General features: G+C 38.2%; 1 protein-coding gene across 3 annotated transcripts in view; it reads right to left on the bottom strand.

The window, feature by feature from the left end:
• The window catches only part of Psd3 (pleckstrin and Sec7 domain containing 3), a 548735-nt gene that overhangs the window by 212787 nt on the left and 311240 nt on the right, over window positions 1-24708 (bottom strand). For all 3 annotated transcript variants that reach the window (XM_038324926.1, XM_038324929.2, XM_038324927.2), the window contains 4 exons: window positions 9037-9240; window positions 8853-8933; window positions 6352-6464; window positions 3850-3908 (listed from right to left, as the gene is read on the bottom strand). In XM_038324926.1, the coding sequence (XP_038180854.1) occupies window positions 3850-3908; window positions 6352-6464; window positions 8853-8933; window positions 9037-9240 (457 nt within the window). The remainder of the gene's footprint in view (window positions 1-3849; window positions 3909-6351; window positions 6465-8852; window positions 8934-9036; window positions 9241-24708) is intronic.

The following is a 24708-nucleotide window of genomic DNA, read 5'->3' as shown; positions in this document are numbered from 1 at the left end:
GGTGACAAAAACACTAAGTGTAAGTCTCTTACAAGAATGCTTTATATTTAATCCAACCCTCATTTAAAATATATTAAGCTGTTCTCTGCTCTTGTCAGTTCTGCCATTAACCTTCTATTGCAAACAGTTTTTTCTCCTTTCTGTCTTTTTACGCGTGTAGATCTTACCTGTTAAGAGCCAGTACAATCAAGCTCAGACCCAGCTCTCCAAGCAGATTCTAAACTGCAGTTTTGCCTGATAAACAGCCCTCAACTGCCTAGAGATCTGGAGAATATGGCATTTAAATACTTGATTATTAAAAAACTTTTTATTATAAAAAGAGACAGTTTGGCTCCTAGCAGCACTCTACTTCCTCCAAAAAAGACAGAAGACAAATGAAAATTTCAAGTTTATTATTTTCCTTTAAGTACATAAAGTTTAACTTCTGTTCCTAGTTTAAACTTATCTCAATAGGTTTCCACTTGGCTGGCAGATACATCTAAGCATCAGTTGCTGACTATAACCTGCTCCAAATGACTGCAAGCCTTGGACTTGCTGAAAGCTGATGTGGATCAGTTCAGCTGATGTGAATGTTCCCTGTCTCTTTAACAGAGACTGTGAACCAGATGCTTCTGATCAGTGTCCCATTGCCTGAACTCTCTCCTTTTCTTTGGTTTGCCTTTCTTGGGCCCTGACAACAACACCTCAACGTCAGCGTCAGCTCAAAGTAGTTACAGAAAAGAACATATCTTCCCATGCTCCCTGCCCAGAATAGGTTGAAGTGCTGAGACAAGGGGGAACTCTTGCCTACCTATAGTACCCTTTGATATACCAGTAAAGTGGGCCCAAAGTCGTCAATTAATGGATTTATTAACTAAAATGGTCCTACAGTAAAAAGACACTTTGGTTCTTTAGGCAGAACCACAAAACCAAAGAGGACATTCAGGAGTATAATTACAATTTGGTTGTACTCAAAAGATCAGAGCTACAGGGCCTGATAGCAGAGGATGACCACTGTCCTAAAACAATCTGTTAGCTAATGGTTCTTGGGTCCCAATACTATCCCTACCATAATAAGCTCAAGGGAGGCTTGAGTCTCAGTAGTTTACCCAGAGGCAATCAAGAAAGACCACAAACTGAGACCACCCAGGAACAGACCATCCAAAGGAAATTCCTAACGTTCCAACCACTGTAGATAGGATCATCTGCCAGCACACATTTACCAGGACACCCCCAGACAAATGTCAGCAAATCAGGGGTCCTCACCTTAGAAATCCTTCACTCTCACCTTTACTGCTATAAAAACCCAACTTAACTAAGTTCGGAGCTCTCCAAACTTGTCTAATACGTTGGACACACAGAGAGTCCAAGTTTGCAAACTTGTATAAGAATAAAGGCTCTTTGCTTTTACATACAGGACTCGGTCTCCTAGTTGGTTTTGGGGAGACTCCGTGTTCTGGGCATAACACTGGTATCTGGTGAGTGAGCAGATACATCAGACAAAGATAGAAAAACAGAACATGTGGAGCTGCCTTCTAGAGGTTATCGTGTTAGTGTTCATTCCATCATCTTATTAGTGACAATAGACGGATAAACAAAGGTCCATACCAATGCATTTACAGAGCCTCATTACATAAAGGAGAATCACAGAACAAAACAAAACAAAAAAACAGGCCAAATCAATTAATCCCCCAAGTTAGCCCCTCCCCTTCCCCGTAGAAAGCATGAGGACAAGCCGGCTTAGCACTTCTTAGAAAGTCATGCTGCTGTGCTGCTGTCATAGCCAATGGTACGGAGAAGGGAAATGGCGGATTAGTTTATAACAATAGGTTATTCGGGCACTGGGTCTGGTAGTAGATGGTGATGGCCTATGCAGTAGGAAAGAAGGCAAAGGGAAGAAGCAAACACTAGAAAGAATTCACGCATCTTCTGAATGATGTCAGCCTCAGGACGGTCATGCTAACCAGTCTCACAGAGACTAGAATATATCAGGCAATTATGATGCAAGAGAATCTACATTCAGAATTATGGACAAACACTTACCACCTAGAAGGAAAGTTTATTTTTAAAATGAATCCAGAGGGAAAGATGAGAAAAACACATTTTCATATGGTTAGCGCTTATCATAGCAACTATACATCCCACAGATTTATAACAGTATGCATTGTATAACAAAGAAATTATACAAAACATAAACACTAGACAACCCTAAGTATACAGTATATACTTTTATACACTCAACCAAGGCTGAGAACTAATTACCACCAAAAATACAACCCAGATGATCCAGAGAGATTTACTGTCATTACAATTTCCCCCTTTATATCACTAACATGATACTTTAGGCAACTGCTAATTATCTACGTTCAGCACAACTAAAGGCAACATTAGAATATTCTTGCATCCTGGTATCAAAGGAAAGGCAGATTTGAGTGTTTGCTCACTTCTTTGTTTAGCATGGCACCTCTATGGAGCGCTGGGCAGCCTCAAAGTCCCAATACTACCACCTTGGTTTCCCAACTTCCGGAATTCCAGTAGTGTGCCACATGCCCAATGCATGATGCTTTATTGGATCCCCTCAGGAGATCTGAGGCTGGGATCAGGACAGATGGCCCTACCCTTGTGATTCTGCAGCTGTGGTTCCAGGCACCAGGAGGTCCACAGTGCATCTACATTCAACCACAGCAGGTTATCCGAATAAAAATCAGTCATCATATCCATACTTGCTGCTTTATTTAAAATTATTATGAGCAGCAAGATTTATGCTAACTTCAAAGTATTATTAAAGCATTATGATCTTTTTAAAAAAGCAATCCAAATGCAAAAGAAATGTCTCCCAAATCTAAGAACTTTTATAGACATTTTATGAGAACCTCAACATCTTCCAACAAAAATAAAATATTAGCACATTTTTTCCATTAGAAGATATTTCTTATCAAAATGATACACAATTATTTTATGTTTCTGGAACTTCAAAAACATCCAATGTAAAGAGGCTCCTTCATGCTGAATAGGATCAATTTAAAGGTCCTACAGAGCCCCACACTAACTCTTTACAAAGGAGCTCTATAGTATCAAGATAATGGAATATTTGGGATAATGGAACAGCTGCTAAATAGTAATTTTCAAATAGTTTCTAAAATTACTAAGTAAAAAATATTAAGTCAAGGGCTAATATATTTAATTACATAGAAACTTGAAATTTTCCTTCGAAATACATGAACCTAGAACTTTGTCCTAAATAAATATAGATTAGTTTATATTTACTTAAAATACTCTCATTTTCCAAATGTGAAGTGGATAACTAAAATAAAATGAAATGTTTCATTTCTCATACAGGTTCATAAATGTATAATGTACATCTTTTAAACAGAAGATGAGATAGTTTGGTTTTGTGTTAGGTTTTATTTTGATATTTTAGCTAGATAAGAGGTGAGTTGAAGAATTCAGAAAAGACTGAATTGTTATACCTAGTAACACTTAAAAATGGCAATTTCAGTTCTAACTTCTATTATCTTTCCAACAATGTACATCAGCCACTAACCTGTCTAACCAGAAGACAACAAAACAAAATCCAAAACAAGTAGCCTCTGCCTGCCATCTGGTGGAGAAAGGTGATATGGAATCTACACACTGAAACTATACCAGGTACCTACAAAATATATTGTATTTAAAATTACTCTCTGTGCTAGCATGTGGAAAGAAAAGGATATTTCTTTCTTGGAAAAATTTATATTTATCCACACGTTACTGAAATGCTCTAGAGAAAAAGGCAAGGAGGGGCAGAGAAAAATCTGTATGAACACAAACTCAAAGACAAGCTTGCAACGTTGCAGATCCTATGAGACAACATCACAAACCTACACTTACATGGCCATGCAGATCTGTGTTGAGCAGCATCATAGCACAGGTGAGGCAATGGACTCCATCTGCAAAAACAGGGTCTACTGTTAACACTGCATATGCACAGCTGCAGCACACACAACTTTGTTTGGAGGGTAATAAAATGGATGAGATAAGTAGCAAGAACTTCCAAAGAGTTGGACCCTTCTAATGACAAGTAAATTGGTACCTCCTCTGTGAAGGGCAATTTGGTATTACATGTGCAAAGCCATGAAGCAGAGTCATTTAACACAGCGACTCTTCTGTGGCTTTACACTAAGGAAACAACTAAGGATCTACATAAATACAAGAATACAGAGTCAGACATTGCTCACAATGAGAGACAAATATAACTCTACAGAAACAAAAGTTTGTAATGTTAAGAACATTACAATTATTGTATAGAAATATAGGCTAAGTGAAAAGATACTTGATAATCAGTCATATGACAAACATGTGCAGTATAATCCTATTGAATGTAAATATTTCTAGAATATATCAAAATACAAAGCTATCTCTGGATCATGACACATATTTCTGTTTTATTTGTATTTTCTCCATTTTCTGTAGCACATGGTATCAATGTGAGAAGGAATCATTTAATACTCAAGATGTATAATTAATAACAGACATATTTTGCAACATTCTTTAAAGATCACATTTAGATTGTATTGTCTTTCTAGGATGTTTAGATAAAGCCAAAAGTAAAACACTGAAATAATCTAGGAGGATTAAAAAAGTAAATATTCAGGAAAATGTGGTGCAAAGCCTGAAATAACATTTCCAACTTAAATGGGATTATCACTTTCATCTTCTTACTTTATATGCAGAGTTAAACATCTTACCTTCAAATATCAGTTAGTGTTTCTCTTTCCTAATTCTTAACCCAAGTATAGCAGAGGATAATAGTTTTAGAGGAAGTGAAAAACCTTATTAATTTATGCCAAATGCATAGGAAAGCGAGTCTGTTTTCGAAAGCACATGCTTCAGTTTAGTGGGTGGTCTCTCTAGTCACTCATGCCCCACAGCATATTTATTCCATCCCATTTGCTTATCACACGTTCAGAAGCAGATCCTGGAGTTATTGTAAGACAGCAGCCAACACCCAACCCTCCTCAAGAGCACGTCCATGCACTCCCACATGCCCTGCTCTATCCAGGCATGCTAACTTCCCCTTGACTTGCAGGTGTAATGGAAACAAGGCTCCTCCACTTTTTCAGTTCTCTAGTTGATGCTGACCCAATGACAGAACTGACAATCAGTCCACAAAGTATCAGTTTGCACATAAAAATGTGATATTGATGATCAAATGCTGAACTGACTAGCTACAGCCTGGAGGGTTGGAGTGAGGAAGGACTTTGGTTACTATCAATCTCTAGTCTGAGATAATTACTATTCCTTGTCCACATCAATTTATTCCACAATTAATAAATTTGTAATTCCATTTAAAAGGGAATATACCTGACTTAAAACTTGAAGTTGTGCATTGCTACTGTATTTTAAATGGAAAAAGTATCTCCTTCTGGGTAGGTCAATAGTTGTTAAATATTATATTACTCTGTAAAAACAGTACCACCAACAAACTTATAGTTCACTAAAGTCATAAATGAAAGGCAGCTTTAAAGATTTTAATTAATATCAAACAAAAGTACCTGAGATTCAGGAAAGTCTCCATAGAGATACATAAATACGCAAAAGGAAAATCTGAGCTAAACACACTGATTTCAAGAAGTATAATGACTGGATTGCTATGGAATAATCCTTCTGTACACTGTAAATATGTACTACTCTCATTGGTTAATAAAGAGCTGACTGGCCAGTAGCCAGGCAAGAATTAAAGGCAGGACAACCAAACTAGGAGAATGATGGGCAGAAGAAGGGCGGAGTCAGAGGATATGCCAGCCACCAAGGAAGCAGGCCATGTAGAAAATGAGGTAACAAGCCATGAGCCACGTGAAAAACAATAGATAAGAAATATGGGCTAGAGTGTAAGAGTTAGCTAGTAACAAGCCTGAGCTATTGGCCAAGTATTTATAATTTATATTAAGTCTCTGAGTCAGTTATTTGGGAAGTGGCTGCCAGTTATTTGGGAGCAGGCTGTCAGGACAGGGAAACTCCACTGACATAGGACATATAAGAAGTAAGAAAACCAATAATGTATCACAAACTACTTTGCACATAAAATCCCAGCGTTCAAAGCTGAACATAGGAAGACAATATAAATAAAGAATACCACCATACTATGAATTTTTAAAAAGAATAAATTAAGAGAACAAAATATGTTATTAAATATTCCTTAAGAAGATGATGCCATAAAAAACTAAAATGAAGGGGAAAGAATGAGAAAAGAAACTAATGATTCCAGTTTGGGTTTAAATAATTAGGAGAAGGCAAATTAAATATAACTTCTTACATTTTTACAATAAAATATAACTTTTATAATAAGAAAATAATCATAGTCATAAAATTGCAAGCTTTCCATTAGATTACCTTGTGAGGTGATAGTGTCTGGATTACAATAAAAATATCTATTGGAGAAATGTATTAATACTCTTTCACGTTCCTGGGTTTCTCCCACAAGAGAGAATGCTTTAAAGAAATACCTGAGAAAGAATAATAAGGAAGAGAAATGTTTAAGCAGTTTTCATCTTTTGTATTTAACAGTTAACTTAGATAAATGTAAGGGAATAATTATAAAAAAGCATCCTCTAGTCCTTTTTCTCTACTTCCTAAAATATTCACTAGATGGTACTCAATATAAACAAATAGAAATTTAAATTCTATAAAATGTGGGCTGGACAAATGACTCAGCAGGTAAAAGCTTGCCACACAAGCCTGAGGATGTGAATCCGTATTTTATGTGAAAAGTGAGATTTGGTAGCATGCACCTATAATCTTAGAATTAGTTGAGGACATGAGAACTGCCCAGAAATTCACAGGCCAGTTAACCTAGAGAACTCCATGTAGCAGCAGAAACAAAAAGAGAAGCCTCCTCAAAAACAAAATGGAAGGCTAAAACTGAGTGTCCTCTAATTTCCACGTTGGTTCTACCACATGCAGGTGTGCACTCCCCTAAACATTTTCTATATTATACCTATATGTACATGCACAAAAAGAAAAAGAAAGGAAGGAAGGAAGGAAGGAAGGGAGGGAGGGAGGGAGGGAGGAGAGAGGGGGAAGGAGGGAGAAGAGAGGGAGGGAGGGGGGAAGGAGGGAGAAAAATAAGCCTCTATAAAATGTCACAGGAAGAACAGATACACCAACACACAAAGAAAGCCTGAAAAGGCAGGCAATTTATATTGTGATTGTCAAGTGCTATTTTTTAAAAGATCAATTATATTAAAAAGAAAAAGACAGACATTTATGACTCATTTGTACAATCATACTAGCTATGTGTTAAAACCCACACATCAGGGTTCAATAGTGATGTAACCTCCACCTGTCTGCTTTGCACACAGCAGATCTGGGTTAATTTATTTTGCTGTTTTCACATCATCATAGACTCATGAGGAAGAAAACTGGAAAATATAATCTTAAGTTGCTCCTTATATCAAGTAATATGCTACTTATAAAAAAATCATTTAAATTTTTCTAAGACTCTTACTATCATAAAGTACATATAATAAACTTGATTTTCATGAGAATATTTTTACTCTTACTAGAATTTGTACTTTATTATCCTAACCCACACTGATCACTATTTCTTTACAACTTTTGGTATAAACATAAAACAGCAGAAAGCCAAGGTCTAACTCATCCCTTTACTCTTAGACGTTTTCATTAAATAACAACAGCCTGCAAGCAGCAGGAGAGCAGGAACTACTCTAGTATAACAAACCTCACTTCACTGCCCAGGCTTCTGCTGTCTGACTTGCAAAATTAAGGGATTATACTAGATGATCAGAACTCACTGAGGTTCACATGTTTTAAAAGTAGTTCAAAAGATTAAATGCTCACTAGATTTTATGTTTAGTAGCTCAAATGTGAAAAATGAGTATTGGTGGGCCTTCATTTGAAAAACTTATCAGATAGTAGATATTATATTTCACAGATACATTCTGTAGATTATATTGGTTGAGCTATTTTTATTCCATTCAAGAATTAATAACAAAATATAATCTGAAAAGATTTTGCACTTGCTATTTTAAGTAAATACTTAAGGGACAAAGACCTCTAATTTTATAGTCAGTATTCTTTTTAACTGTCAAACTCCAAACTTCTTATTCAACAGAATTGAACGGAGGGTCTCAAGGAGACATGTATGCCTGTTTATTGCAGAAGTAGTCACAATAGATAAACTGTGGATGGAATTCAAGCAAGCATTGATCGATGAGTAGGTAGGAAAACAGTGCTATGTCTGTACAGTGGAGTATTACTCAGTTTAAGAAGGCAAGGAAATCCTGTGATGAATTAAAACATATATAAACCTTGAGGCTAATATACCTAATAAGTAAAACAAAACAAAACAAAAAAACCTCCAAATATTGCCTGAGGCCAGGTACATAAAGTAGTCAGCACAGTCAAAAGAGTGGCTTCTAAGGAAACGGGGAGGTGTTTACCAGGTACAGTTTTAGCTCCCAGAGAAGCAGAGTAAAAGAAATTAGTGACTGACAGTTGCTCAGCTCGATCAATGTATTACTGCCAGTGACAGGGCCCTTAAAATGGTTAAGATAAGAAATTTAGTTGCATATTTTTACTGTAATAGAAAAATTAAAAAGAAACTCTCATAAGAGATTTTTTTTCCCTCAGATTTGATTTCAGGTCATACTCTCCTATGTTCTACAGACTCTAGTTTACTATTCCATGCAGAATATCGGTTCATGTTTATTTCTCTCTTATTCTCTGCGTAGGCCCCAGTCTCATCTAAACTCACAAAGCAAATGGAATTGGGACGACAAAAGGAGTCCGACTGCAAGCAGAGCTCAGGACTTCCTCTGCTGAGAAGGTGTGACTCGGAAACGAGGCAGAACAGAAGTGAGGTTTCATCATACCTGAGAGACTGATCCAGCGTCATCCCTGTGAAATCGAAAAATTTCAAATACTCTTCTGCAACTAGTTTGCTAAATTCATTACTGCAAGGAAACAGAGGAGAGTTGTTTATTGAAATGACAACTGTTCAAAAAAAAAAAAGAAACAAAAAAAAATTTCAGACCCATACCAGTCTTAAGAACATACTTTTTGCCTAGATGTTTTGCAACGTCTGATCTTTTGAATCTGTCTAGATGATATAAGCGTCTGGCCAATCGTTTAGCTGCTTCCACGTTGCTGTTAGTACCATTACTGAGACTTTCTGTGGTCTCTTTCTCCAGAATTTCCGTGCTCCCCATTTCAGAATGAGCATCTGGCTGTGTTTTCACCTCAGCATGGCTATGGCCACCACTTAAAAAAAAAAGAAAGAAAAAGAAAGAAAATAGAATTTTTTTTCATGTATAGCAAAACAGAAATAATAGATGAAGTTATTGAAGCATTGTAAAATAAACTATATACAATCATTTAAATAAGATTGTGTTTTATTTAAATATTTCATAAAAAATATTCAGGCACTAGATTTCTAAAGACTATAAAAATAATTGCCTAAGGCAGTGGTTCTCAACCTTCCTAATCTGTGACCTTTAATACAGTTTTTCATGCTGTGGTAACCCCAACCATAAAATTATTTTTGTTACTAATCCGTAACTGTAACTTTGCTATTATTAAAAGTTGTAATGTAAATATTTGTGTTCTCCAACGGTCTTAAGTGATCCTTCTAAAAGGGTCACGTGACACCTCCAAAGGCTCTCCACTTACAGACTGGAAATCACTGGTCTAAATCCTAAATCAAAGGGTTTCCATCTTAGGACTTATTTTATTATTTATTATTTTTAAGTATTGAGAACTCCATTAAGTTTCTGTTTAGTGTCAATTTTATCTATTAATATGTACCATAAAATGTAGAGCCCTTAATATGTTCAGTATATTACTTTGCATATATATATTTTTTTGCTAAAAACCATATTCTCTAATAATATAAAATTAGGTGATTTATACTTTTTTACAGATTGCTGGCTAGCTTTTAGAGGACAGCAAGACCCTCAAAAATACCTATTGATTAAACCTCTTAATTTATTGTTTTGACTGAAGTATTTTGAAAAAAATCTGACTTCACACAGATAAGTAAAAAATGTATATTTTAGCATCCCATTTAAATGACTGTGGATATATTTCATATATATATATGTATATGTATATATATAACATGAGAATAAGAAAAATATAACTTCTTAAATGTCAGTTGTAATATAAAGCGTATTCCAATATGCTTTTGTACTCATACAGTAAATTCAATCCTGAACTTGTCTTTTCTATCCTATACCTCTAAGTGGATCTTTTATACATGTCTGATTTTCAACTGCTATCTTTTTTTTTTTTTTTTTTTTTTTTTTGGTTTTTCCAGACAGGGTTTCTCTGCAGCTTTTTTAGAGCCTGTCCTGGACCTAGCTCTTGTAGACCAGGCTGGCCTCGAACTCACAGAGATCCGCCTGCCTCTGCCTCCCAAGTGCTGGGATTAAAGGCGTGCGCCACCACCGCCCGGCTATCTTTTGTTTTTTTATAAAGTATTTACAAACATGTCTCATCCCACAATATTGCAAAAATCCCTGTATTAAAGTTGCTGCATTCCTCAGAATTGTAGTCAAGTACCAGGAAATTGCTAAAATTCCAGTGGGAGATGGCTTTCCAAAATTGTTTCAGTATTTCATTTTTAACATTTTATTTATTTACTCATTTAATTTTGAGTCATGCTTTTATTATGTAGTCATGGCTGACCAGGAACATACTATAGGAGACTGGACTCCAACTCATAAAGACCCTCCTGTCTCTGTATCCCAAGTGCTGGGGTTAAAGTAAAGGCATGTGCCACCAACCCTGGATAGATTTTGATTACCAAAATGTTAGTTATTAATAAAAATTTTAATTTAACAACTGTCAGACATTTGATGACTGTTTCCCTTAAATAGCAACTCCTCCTCAGCACTCGCTCTGCAGGAATCTGAAGCTGCTCTAAGAGAAGCAGAGAGTAGAGAGCAGGGGCTATGATGTCCCATTGCCTTTCACATCCACCTACGTGAAAACTCGGTTCCCTGCGCATGTCAGCTTCCTTGTTCCCAGCAGAGACCACAGGGCAAGTTCAGAGCACAGAATGGAGGAGGACCAAACCCACAGTAACTATTTTCACCTTCAAGTCCAAATAGAAAGCACTGTCAGCAGCAAACAATGAGCTAGACAAAAATGGACCTATGGAAACAAGGGTTTATGGTAGAGCCACCTTCACTTTCCAACAGAAAATACCTGCCAACAACAACAAATTGCTTCCTTATGATAACCTTATCATGAAAATGAATATAATGTTTCAATGATTTCATTCCAAACCTATGTAGAAAGTTAAAACTGCCAATCATTGTGTGAAAATTTTATATTTTATTAACATCACACATCTATATAAATAATTTCATATTAAGGGAAATTCAGTTTTCACCACATCAGTAATAGAATGTAAAATATCCCAAAAATGTTGGTTACAACCAAATAAGTTACATATAAATATACCACAACATACATATATACATACATCTATGTATACATATATACATGTATACACATGCATACACACATACACAAGCACATGCACTTACACTTCCTTCCTGGAGTTGTGTTCCCACAAGTCTTCCTGTCTTTCTCTACATCAGAGCTATAATGTAGTACAAACTAATGCCAAAGAAAGACTTTCCTTCACCGGCACACCACTGATTACTGTTAATTCCTCACACGCTCATGACTTTCTTATTAATCACTTCATGCAAGCACTGGAGTCTAATAAGTTGATATGATCAACTGATTTTATTCAAATGTAATTATAAATTTGAAAAAACACTGCTAACAAAAATCCTAGTTATTTTCCTCACAGTCCTCATGCCACACATCTGCTTCTTCCTTCTAGCTTCATGCCCAACCTAGCTGACTCACACCATCTTTCTGAGGCCGGACGGAGGTGGGGGAAGACACAAGAAAGATGTGATTGTAAAATCTATGTACATCAGTCTTTTCTGGGTCTTCTTTCAAAACGACAAATAACTCTCAGCAAAAGGAGAAGATGGGGAAACGCAAGGATAAACACCTTCATTCTGAGACATCTTCAATCTGTCCTTTCCCCACAGTTTATGAGATTACTTGAACCACACGGAACTGTTCCTTTTAAATCAGAAGTCATGACAATTTGATGACAGGACTGCTCACCAGCAATAACGCATGCATGACGTAATGCCCTTGACAGCTAAGCCCATACTCCGAAGATGTTAGGGCCATACTTCTTACTGAAGCTCCTCCTCCTTCCCTTCTCCACCTAACTCCAGTTCTGCCCAACTACCTAGCCTTTCAAGAATTTGGCCCCTGTGACATCATGTTACTATGACCTCATGTTACTATGACCTCACATTCCAGCCCTGTTTACTGTTGGGGTTTCTGTAATGCTTTTACAGCCCCAATAAAAACAAGAGCCAGAACACAGGGGCCACTGTGCATGAAGAGAATAAAGAATGAAGCAGCCCTGCCTTGTTCATACATGATAAAGCAGACTGGATGAGCCCTCAAGAGAGACAACACCCTATTCTTTTCCCCTAAATACACCAGCCAGCACCCCTCCAGTACAGTGACTGTTAGACACGCCCAGGGGTAAGATGTCTGTCTCCCTCTTGTCTATTTCAGCTCCATTCCCTACTTGTCTTGACAATCTCTTAAAACTAAGATCTCTGCCAATTCATCAGTGTCCCTACCCCTGTAGTCTAGGAAATGCTATGTGGAGTCTTTAGTTCCCACAGCCAAGTAACCATGGCAACTCTCAACAATCCAGATCAGATAATGGAGTCCAATCACTATGCCTTCCCAGAACCTTTTCATCCTAACAGGCTAACTTTCAGATAATTACAAAATAGTGTTTTATGTGTTTTATGTACACATCTTTAACAAATATTGGAAGAATATATTTAACTATTTTTTTTTTTAAAAAATCACTTTATCTTAAACTCGAGATTAACCAGGCATTCTATATTATGTCTGGAAATCTTATTTTTTTAAAAAAAAAAAAGTTTGTTCAAAATTTAAAGAGTTGTACTAGTGGTGTTCCTACCTTTGGTTTCACAATGATGCCTTTTGAATATGTTTTGACTTCCTTCGTGACTTATTTCACATTTCTGGATTTTTCTGTAGTTTGATCAAGACTGACAGCTGCTGATAATGAACAGAGTCTTCTCTAATGCCCTCTGAATGCAAATGGAAAACTTTCCCATGTGTTTTCATTGTCTCTCCTAGCCATCCTACCACTAGAAATGTAACAATGTGTGTACTTGACAAAACTCTTACTCAAGACAAAAATTCTTATCCCAGGGGATGATATACAAGGCCCAACACAAGCAGACAATAACTTCTCTTTTCGAGTTATAATCTATCTTATTTGGGAACCTTGACTCAATCTATGGAGTATTCCCTCAAGCCTCATGTTTATTCCTTACTTGTATTTTGTTTACTGAAATATTCTAAGTACCTGAACCATTACATATCCATCATCAGGAACTTGATAAACATTTGTTAAATCAGTGAGGACATGTATATTATAAGATGGCTAGCCATAGCAACTGATTAACATACAACATGAAGAACTGGGTTCTAGAATCCCGTTGCCTATGCCCAGCTCCTCCCCCAAGCTTTCCTTTCTGCCTGTTTTCTAAGACTCTTAGATGAAAAGCCTACAGGCTACACTTAGCTGAGTGGCTGGCAAACAGTGAATGCTGAGGCAGTATTAGATGATATCAGGTGACTATTATTTCTAGAGGTGAGTGTGACTATTGGAGGTGCATGGCAGTTCTGAGTGATTTGTTGTTTATATTTCTTTGAGAACTATATTCTGTACTGTCTCTGTATGTACTGTCAAATGCCATAACCAACCATGGGCCAACAGGATACCACTTTCTTTCTCAGAGGCATATTTGCATATACTTCACAATACCTTTAAAATTCATGTTGACTAACTTTACTTCCTACCAAGAAGATTGCTTTTGAGTCTTGGTTTCAGGATTCTGTGTCAGTCTAGTCTGTGGACCTGAAGATGTCAAAGGGGTCCTATTACAGCTGAAGTCATAGCTAGCCAATGTTTAAGAGTTCTTTAGAGTTGTCTTTCCTAGACAATGTATCTAAGGCAATGTGTCTGTCACCTTCTGCTGATGTCATTTTTTTCAATTAGTCATAATGGATTAGAAAGTGTAAGCCACATGCCAGTGTTGGTAACAAACTTTAGCGATAATGGAGGAAACTATAAGGTGGATTGCCCCAGACATTACACCCTTCTATTGAGTCATGTCAACCGAGTCTTGTGATGTGAATACAAAGTGGAGCTGACAGCAGTAGTTAGTGAGAGAGTCAGGAGTTGTGGAAAGCATCACCAAAGAGTCACATCCCAAGTAGGAGAAGGATGCAGCAAGTGGAAAGACAGCAGTAGCCTTCTTAGAAAGCTCTTACTTCTCCGGGGCTCTGTGGGATGACAGAGAGTGGAAAGAGCTTGGCAAGGGGCTGTGGGCATGAAGAGAGTGCAAAGGGAACAATGTAGAAAGGGTATTTATGTATGGTGCCTAGAATATTTCAGTAAACAAAGCACAACTAAAGAATAAACGCAGGCAAATAAATCATATATACTTGAAGACAATATTTGCTCTAGTAATAAAAGAACCAAAAGATAACAGGAATTCAAATTTGGATTATAGGTATATAGATTTATTCATATAGAAAGTGGTCACTGGAAGCCTATTTGAAAGGGTGACATTTGCGCTTTACCAAAAATGAAAAGCATTCTAGACAGAAAAAAAATTTAAAGTCTAGAGCATGGAGCATGTGCGAGAATATGCTAGACCAGTGTAGCTCCATCAGAATGAATGAAGGAGAAGGTTAAGGAACCAGTAAGGCTTAAGGGAGTACTCCATAGATGCAAATTTTTCAGTTCATAAAACCTCAATATATAACCTTTTTGTTACACTCTAAGCTCAAAATAAGAAAAAAATCTTAACAGTATTTTCAGAAAAATAGTGTACTAACAGTGAAATTAATTTATAGCTATCTGAAAAGTACATTTAACTTGAAATATATTTATTACTAATTGTGTATACCTGTTGACAACTATATAACATCTCAAAACTTGGGTGAAAGGGAATATAGTTAGATGTTTTCTCAGAAGTAAGAATCTACCACATCAGCTGGAGAAAATACAGCCATCAAGCTATGCCACCAAAAGAAACACAGCACAATCTACCAGGGAAGCCAGGAGCTGCAGTTCTTGCCGTTCAACAACACTAATTGACACTAATTGACGCGATGACCCGAGACGCTTGAGAGCTCTTAGATGATGGTGTATTACATACGGCTAGGTATACAGTGAGCATACCACCTTGGTTACGCTAAGGACATACTATGGTATTCATAAAACAGAATCTCCTGACAATGCATTCTCAGAATGGGCCATGCATGGCTAAGCTTTTAACTAGCAGCAGTGGCATGATATTTGTCTACCTTAGGGACTGTCTCCTTTTCAGTGTTGATAACCTGCAAAAGCATTCCATGTTCCCAGAAAAGTCCTACCATATCTTCAGTGGCCACTGAATGGTTGAAGCTGCTGTGGAACAGCAAGGATATGCTGTTGCTGGAAAAGTGGATACAAGCAGATTTTGGGGGCTTACTGGTCAGCCATTTTAGCCTGATTAATGACCCGAGGCCAGAGAGAGACCTGTCTCAAGAAACAAAGTGTCTTCTGGCCTCCACACATGCACACCTGTGTACACATACATCAGCATACAAAAGACAGACCAGAAAGTTAATTCCCAATTTGTATTGTTAAAGATGCAAGCCTTTCATTGTACAGTGGAGTGTACGAGACCATGGTAAGAGACCAAAAAAATTCCAGGGAAGATACTGCTGCAGGGGTTGCCACGGCATACTTCAGAGGGAGCACAGAATGATTTGCCAACGTGGTGACTAAATCCACTTAAAAACCTGAGAGGGCTTTAAATAAAGGAGAGAGAGAGTTTAACACAGCTTTTTGCTGTTTGCTAGGACATGCTGTAGAGAGATTTCCTGTTTCGGCAATAGCGACAGAGAAAAAGCTGAGTCATTTTAAAACGCGGCTTCCTGGTGCTGTGCCGCCAGTGCAAACTCTGGCTATAAAGCATTTCATTGGCTTTTATGGACTGGATGTTTGTGTGCCCGCTCGGGATCGAAAAGAAAGTACTCTGAGACCATGCCCATGGCTCCCTGCTCCCTGTCTGCACCTGGGCAGATGGCGGAATCAGGCTTAGGCGAGCGGGAGAACATGGCAGATTTCTGCTGCCATACAGAGAGACGTTTTCAGACTGCACAGTGCTCTGCGTGTCAGATTTGATTGTAACTTGGATGAAAAGAGTTTCTGTGCCGCATGCTCAATCTCAGAGTTAAAATGCTGAGTGCGGCTCCAATGTGGACTGCTGTGTGCCTGGAACTGTGTGCGGCTCAGGGGCACCAAATGACTGAGACAGGAGCGGCTCTGGCTCTGCTCCGCCATGCTGAACTATGCTGACCTCAGGCAGGAACTATCTATTGTAATTACCATGATAACAGCGCAGTTAAGGTTTAGACTTGGCTGGAAACAGGCGTGACCGTATTACCTCTACGTGGCGCAACTTAAGTTTTTAAGAAATGCTTAACCTTTTAAGAAGTGCTCCTGGATATTAAAAAATTACAGATTCACAATAGGACAGATTCAGACATATAAATGTACATAGGCTTGAGAGAAGAAAAAAAAATATAAAAAATAAAGTTAATGCCTTAAAACAAAAGGTTAAAGTCTTTAAAGAGACAGAGTACAGATAGTTATAGATTAAAAGAAGTAAAGTGATAGAGTAAAAATAAGCCACGTAAAAATGGAAAATTCACAGAGAGTCTGGATTATGTATTTTGTTGTGTTTTCTTTGATTTTTTTGACTGTAAAGGAGCTAAGTACAGAGAGACATTTCATTATATGGGCTGCCAGGCTAGACCAGAATGGACATCTTAACGGTATGACTTCAGAATTTGGATCTAAGAACATGATGCTTTGGAAAAGAGTTTCTTCTTTTGTTTTCACAGAGGATGAGACTCTGTGGATTGCTTCTATTCCAATATGGTATGATAGACCACGCCCTCCTGAAAGGTTGCTGTGAACACCCTCAAAAAAATTACTTCACTCAACTGCCGACTGAGATGAACCTGGCAGACAGGTTATACCATGAAAGACCTAAATAACAACGCTCCCATTCAGCAGGAAGCAGTTTGGAGAGAAAAACTGCGCCCATTTTCCCAAATATTGTTTATAAATGTTCTTTTACATTTAAAGGGGGAGATGATATAGATATGAATAATTTGCATTGGTATGGATTTTAAGGTCAGTTTGTTATATGTATATGTATTTCTGATCTTGATTAAGGTATTGTGATTGTGTAGTTCATTTAAAAATGTAATGTATAATTAGGAAATATAGGTTGTTAATGGATAATCATTGATAATAGTTAAGCTTGTAGTCATGTTATTAGATTTTCTAGATATGTAGAGATATATTTCAGTTAGATAGACATTCTTCATATCTTTCAAAGACTGCAGAATATGGCATTTAATGTTTTAATAACTTAGGGTTTTTCATGACAATGAGACACGTCTGCTCCTGGCAGCACCAATCTACTTCAAGAGGAAGATGGGCATCGAAGAGGCTACTTATGGAGTTTGTTAGCCATTTGGGCAAGAAACTGCTCTTGCCTGGACTGTTGCATAAACTGGACACAAGGAACCCACAGAAAGAGGACTGCTGAACTTGCCTAAAGGTGAGATGGTCTTTTGGGGTTCCTGATTCATTAAAGAGTCTGCGAGACGTTCTGCAGGACACAGCAGAAAGTGACTGAACTGTCTTTGGAATTTCCTGCTTCATGGAAATGTCTGCTGGATACTTATGGGCCTGTAGGCTGAAGATGGATGCCCCAACAGTACAGAGGAACTTTGGGTGACTGTCCAGGCAGCGAATTGTCTCTGTCATTTCTAGAGTTTGAAAGTTGCATATTTCTTGTTTACTTAGGTAATATTATATCCTTCTGGAGTCTTTGATGGAGTTGAAGAATAGATAGTTACAGCTTTCCTTAGTTATGATAAAAGATAAAATAGATTTAAATATTGTAACTGTAATTCTTGCTTCATAACTGTTTTGTTATATGTAATTTTACTATGTTAAAGTTAAAGCCTTTCTTTTTTGTTTAAACAGAAAAAGGGGAAATGATGGAGGAATATCTATGTGTTACTTTCATTATTAATAAAGATACTGCCTTGGCCCTTTAATAGGACAGAAAATTAGGTAGGCGGAGTAGACAGAACAGAATTGTGGGAAAGAGAGGAGAGACGCTTCAGGCAGTCGCCATAGTGAGTCTCCATGCTGCTCCTCTCCAAGATGGACGCAGGTTAAGATCTATCCTGGTAAGCCACACCTCGTGGTGCTACCCAGATAACTAAATATGGGTTAAAGCAAGATATGAGAATTAGCCAATAAGAGGCTGAAACTATGGGCCAGGCAGTGTTTTAAAAGAATACAGTTTCCGTGTAATTATTTTGGGTAAAGATAGCCGGTTGCTGGGAACTGGGTGGCGGGAACGCAGCCTGCCGCTTCCTTCTACAGTGAACCATTCAGGCCAGCACAACTTGAAGGACAGACGTGTCACTAGCCAAGACCCAAAGATCAGGGAGAGAAAAAGCTGTCTGTCTCAAATGTATTTTAGCCTTGAGATGTCCAAGGAAGCATGTGGGCCAGGGTCTCCCTCCAGGAAGTTCTTGGCTGCGTACAGGCCTAAGGAAGGCCTTGGCATTTCCCTTTTATTACCCAAAATGACTCTGAGATGATTCTGGGTCACCACTCAGACCCATATGAGGCCATACTGACCTAGCTTGTTTCACATTTCAGAGTGCTCCAGCCTCAGGGCCTTTGTGCTGGTTCGTCTCTGCCCACAATGCCTTTCATGTCCTGAAAAAAGCATAACTGACATCTCTTTCAAGCTTTGCTCAAATGCTACCTTTTCAATAAGGCGTTCTCTGACCACTTCTATATATGTTATCCATATAACCCCAAAATGGGATTCCTGATCTCTCTTGGTTCTTTGATTACACAGAAAATATTGCTGTCAAGGAGTTAGAGAAACATCTCAGCAGTTAAGAACACTCTTGCAGAGGACACGGGTTTGATTCCTAGCACCCACATTGTGGCTAACAACTGATTACAATTCCTGTTCAGAGGGATCCAATGCCCTTCTGACTTCTGTGCTCCTGCACAAATGTGATGCACATACAAACACACATACACTGAGACACACACATACATGCATAAATTAATGAATAATTTTTTAAAAAGTGCTTTCATGCTTATGTGTTTTGTTTGGAGTTTTGGTAGGATCCCTCTAACTTGCATTCCAAAGGTAGGTGTTGGGGACTGAGGACCACCAGACCCAGAATTTCCTATAAACAACTTGTTTTCCTCTGCTCTGAGCAGCTTGTAGCTGCTCTGAGCACGAGACCCTAATGGCAAAGGAGTGGGTTTTGATGGATCTGCAGCTGAAAGATCCTGAGAGCTGGGGCGTGGCCAGAGCACTATATAAGCTGCCCCTGAACACAATAAAGGGGCATTCTTGTTTCGAGGATGACCCGTGTCACTGTCTCACTGTCTGTATGCGTATGTTTAAAATCTCCAGGCCCTTGCCTGAGACTCGCAAACCATCTCATAGGGCAGGCGTAGTGCCGTAGTACGTGTAATACAGGCAGATGGTACAGAGAGTAAAACCACATAGGAGGTCAACACATGAAAATCCGAACTGAGAGTTTGCACAAAAAATCCTGCTCTGAAATGTTGAGAAGGTAAAATGAGGTAGACAATGAGCAGTAAAGTGTATGGGGCGATTCTGAGAGAGGGAAAAAGACCGATTTTTACTCAAAATAAATATGAGGTCACTAACAAAAACAGTGAGTTCACAAAAGGAATCAGAGGGCCCATGTAAAGTTCATACCTACAAAGAAACAAGACAGAAAGAGGAAAGAGGCTCCAAGAATTGGTTAGCATTCACACCTGTGGAGACTCAGCAGCGTCCCAGCAGACACCCAGTGTCGGAGGACACAATAATCTGGAGAAAGCTGTAGCATTCAGGATGACAAGGATGCCCGAAATGTGCCAACACGGTACAGCCGGCAATGCTGCCGTCTGAACAAAGTTCTATTACAGCAGAAGGACCGCCTCCTACCTCCTTCTCTTCGTTCTTATGAATATTCTTAATGATCAGTTGGCCAGAAATGTAACAATTACTAATCCAGAAGGTGCTTTTGAAAACAAATACCTACCAAAGAACAGTCACATAGTGAAAATTATCCACTGACAACCACGGTGGGATTACTGGCAATGATGTCCACTGTCTTACGCTGTCCCATTATGAAATGGAAACAACCACCAACTTCACGGGGCGTTGTAAAGATTAAGTGAAAAGATCCGTGCAGCAGCGTCTGGTCAGCTCCCAGCATCACATCCGTCGTCATCACGACTACCTGCCCCACCACTTTCAACACCAAGGTTACTGTGTGTTTATTTTGATGATAGTATTTTACATCAGACACTATGGAAACATTGGTTGGCATCCAGTAGGAATTAGCGATTAACTTTATAAAGACAATTGCCCCAAAATATCACATTTTTTACATCTATAAAGTATACATTTTCCTAAGAGAGGCCCCATGATTTAAAACATGAGAGAACACCCTAATTAGTGAAGGTCCTGGCAGAGACTTCTCTGTGCAGTACAGAAGCAAAAGGTCTGTCTTTAGCATGATGCTTTCAATTACTGTCTCCCCTCTCCGGGAGTCCCTAGAAACCATATTTTAGCAGGTCCTACACTCAGAATTCCACAAGAGGGCACCAGCACGTGCATCAGTGAGCCTCAGACTGATTTGTAACAATGGAAAACTTTACCCTGAGAGGCACTGATGCTTCTTTATGAAAAAACCCAGTGATTCAGGTTTTCACTTTTCCACATTTGGACTTTTGAGTTTGTTGTTGTTCATTTTGAGACAGAGTTCCTGAACTCTTGATCCTCTGTCTCTACCTCCCAGGCACAGAGAGTACCAGCATGCATAATATACCACAGCAACTTGAAATGAATAATTTTAAAGAAATCATATGTCTCACAATCAAATATAAAAACATTGTATGGTCATTATTTGCACAGGAGTTTCTTTGTACAAGTTGAAATCAGTGAACCCCCAAATCCAACGGGCAAGGAAAGAAGCATAACATGTGGAGTAGGACTCATCTTTCTAGAATACTCATAAAATATCACTGGACAGCCTTTTGTCCATGTTAAGTTCAGATGAATAAGTCAATATTGTGTACTGGTCTCAAGAGGCTTTATAGCAGACGGGATAAGGAGGGTGCTTGAGGGGATCTAGGATTGGCCAGTGAAGAAGCATAAAAATTTTGCTACAAAATTGGCAGTTGATACTACAAAAAGTAGACAATCTTTAAATTGTAATGGCTACAATTTAAAAGTTACATATTACTTATTAAACAATGTTCCTCTCATAGAGTTGGCATAGAATTGGTATATAAGACATTCTGAAAACTACAATGGAAACAGATGGCCCAGATGACCCAATGTTTCAAAGCACTTCTTTGTACTTTCCTCTGAGTTCTACATCCAGATCAGCCTCAAGACTGCTGCTGAGATGACCCAGCCTCACAGAATACTCCAGTCAGGACTTGCCCATAAACAAATTTTCTTTGGGTTCCTATAAGATTATCAGCACTCCCAATCAGCAGGAAGTAGCCTAGAAAACTATGCCCAAATTCCCAAGAAATGGATTATGGATGCTTGTCATTGTTTAGTGTATTGGTTACAAGTTGTTATGGATAATGGTAAGGAAAAAAGTTAAACAAAGGAGAACAGATCCAGGGTCTTGTTTTGAAAAGAAAAAAGGGGGGAACTGCTGTGGGATAATGCTTCTTAATACTGTAAAGTTTTGTCACTTGTACCGCTTTAATAAAACAGTGATTGGCCAGTAGCCAGGCAGAAAGTAGAAGCAGGGTGACCAGACTAAGAGAATTCTGAGAAGAGAAAAAGCGGAGACACAGTCACCAGCCAGACACAGAGGAAGCAAGATGCAAATGCCTCATTGATAAAAGGTACCAGGCCACATGGCTAAAGGTAGACAAGAATTATGGGTCAATTTAAATTGTAAGAGCTAGGTAATAATAAGCCTGAACAAATACAACAAACAGTTTTTAATTAATATAAGCCTCTGTGTGTTCCTTTGAGACTGAACAGCTGCAGAACTGGGCAGGATAGAAACTTATGTCTACAACTGTCTATATTTATTTTAGACAGGATCTCTCAATGACCTAGAATTCCTCAAGTAAACTAGGTTAGCTGGATAGTGAGTCTCAGGGATGGATGCATCTGTCTTTACATCCCCACCACTGAGATTATAAGAGCACCTGGGTCAATAGATCTTTAAAATCCCACACAAAGAAAGAACAATGCCATCCCTATCTGTCTATTGTAGCGCTATCCAGAGCAGAAGTGACAAGGTCAGAATCTAACGACAAAATCAGCCTTCCCAAGAGGTAGGCGCGCTGTGAACAAACTCATTAGCATTTTAGTTTTCAAGAAACTTAAATAAGACATGGAAAATACGATCAGGATAAAAGGGAGAAAATTCAAAAGCCCAGGAAACTAGTAAAGAAGATGTGCTGAAAGCTGTGCAAACCAGTTTGCACCCCAGTGTCTCCCCCAGAGCCAGTTCTCAAGCTTTCCTGTAAAGGGAGGAGACTGGCCAGGAGAACCAAAGATGCTACCACATGTAGAAAAAAAAAAGCAAAATATTCCCCTGACCTTTCTCCCATGCAACCTTGTGGAGAATTTAGGCAAAAGAAGTTCCTGCTTCCAGCACTCCTTGCTATACATATTTCATCAACTCCTGTACATAGTCTGTCTTATCACGCTCCAGTCTTTGACTTTAGAATGGTTTCTTATGCAGCATGCAGTACAAAACCTGTCAGAAAAGTGACCAACAGATGTTTACTCCTGTGTCAAAGGGAAATTACACTGCTGTTTTTTCTTGATCTAATTGATATTTATGTCTTTAAAATAATCAAGCTAAGAGTTGGTAGTAAGACAAAAGTATTAAATATGCCAAAAGCATCAAACCCAAACAACTAAAGTAATTATTATTTGCATGTAAAAATACCTCAGGCTATGAAATACTAATAGAATTTTCAAATCTCACAAAGCATTTTACCATAGTTAGCTAGTAACATATCTCTGTCCAGTGGAACTGATATATCTCCCAGTCAGTAGCAGAAACATTGTATATTTTTAGAATGCTCTGCCTATTTTTTTAACTAATATACAGTGTCCTTAAAAAGACTGTGTTGTTTCTATTTATTTATAAGTCATAATAATCAAATAATGATGGTATAAGGTTTTTTGCTGTCAGTTCTATTTGGGGCAGTATATGCTATTTTGGTCTTTATTTTTTTATATGTAATTCTAGAGGTTTGTATAAGTCTCAAAGAACACCATTCAAAGTGTTAGAAAAATTCACCAAAATCTGTCAGTACCTTTTCAAGTCTTCCTTTCCAGCAGAGTGAAGTGAGGGTGTTTTGAGCACTGCTATCATCTTTAGAACACACTAGAGATAACTAGTATTAAAATCTGACTCATCCATTTTTCTCTAAAGGACGGGCATACGAAATTTGTAAGTGGGAAACTACTGACTATTTCTGTTTTCCCTCCTAAGTGCCTCAAGGTGTGGTAGACATGAGCCATTCTGAAATTCCTATCTGCTACAGGAAGCTGAAAACCAGAGATAAACCTAGCACCAGCACACATTTGGTGACTTTCAGAGAACACACATTTCAGCACACAATACATTTAACCCTATTTACCTTAACTTTTGCCAAAAATGAAAAAAATGTATCAGATGATCAACTTCAGGTTACGTCAGCTCTGTAAGCCCAGAAACATCTATCCCCTTGACCTTCCTTCCCTGGGTCCTGGCACTACTTATCCTAGCAAATCTGTGCACTTGACAGGGACCTCTAGTTATTCAAATCCATGGAAAGTTTTTTTTAAACTATATTTATAATACATGTAAGAAAAATCACTCTAGGGATATTATAAGGCTTATTATAAAGACATTATAAAGAAAGAAAGAAACAAAGGGAGAACAAAAGAGAGCAAAAACTATTTCAACAGACAGAAAAACACCCAAGAGGCAAGGTACACTTACCATCTGGGTTTTGCACTTGGAGGACACAATCCTTCCCTCTGGGCTGGAAGCAAATACTACTCACTGCTGTGTAATTCTTAAAATTCATTTTTAAATATCTCCTTCAACATGGACAGTTCGTGGAGACTGTCTGGGTTTGACATTCTAAGCTGCTATAGCAGGAAGGAGGACTGTGAAAATAACCCTCAGAATCCTATAAATCAGGTCTCACAAGCCCTACAAAAGCAACTTTACCACAGCCACCAAAAAAAGTACAGGTCAGGTGGCAATAATAGCCAAGGTGTGAGTTCTCTGCTCTAATATCCCCAAAGGTGTCAGAAGTCCTGTCCTACTAGGAATCAGGCTGGCGCAGGAGATCCTAAATTCCACAGTGGGCTACAATGTCATGTCACCAGCCCCAAGTCACCCAAAGGATGACGCCTTGGCACCTTGTCACAATGCTGTCACATGCTAGTCACTTCATAA

The sequence above is a fragment of the Arvicola amphibius genome, chromosome 4 (genome assembly GCF_903992535.2).
Source record: "Arvicola amphibius chromosome 4, mArvAmp1.2, whole genome shotgun sequence".
NCBI classification, from domain to species: Eukaryota; Metazoa; Chordata; class Mammalia; order Rodentia; family Cricetidae; genus Arvicola; species Arvicola amphibius.
This window is presented reverse-complemented; position numbering and strand designations above follow the sequence as displayed.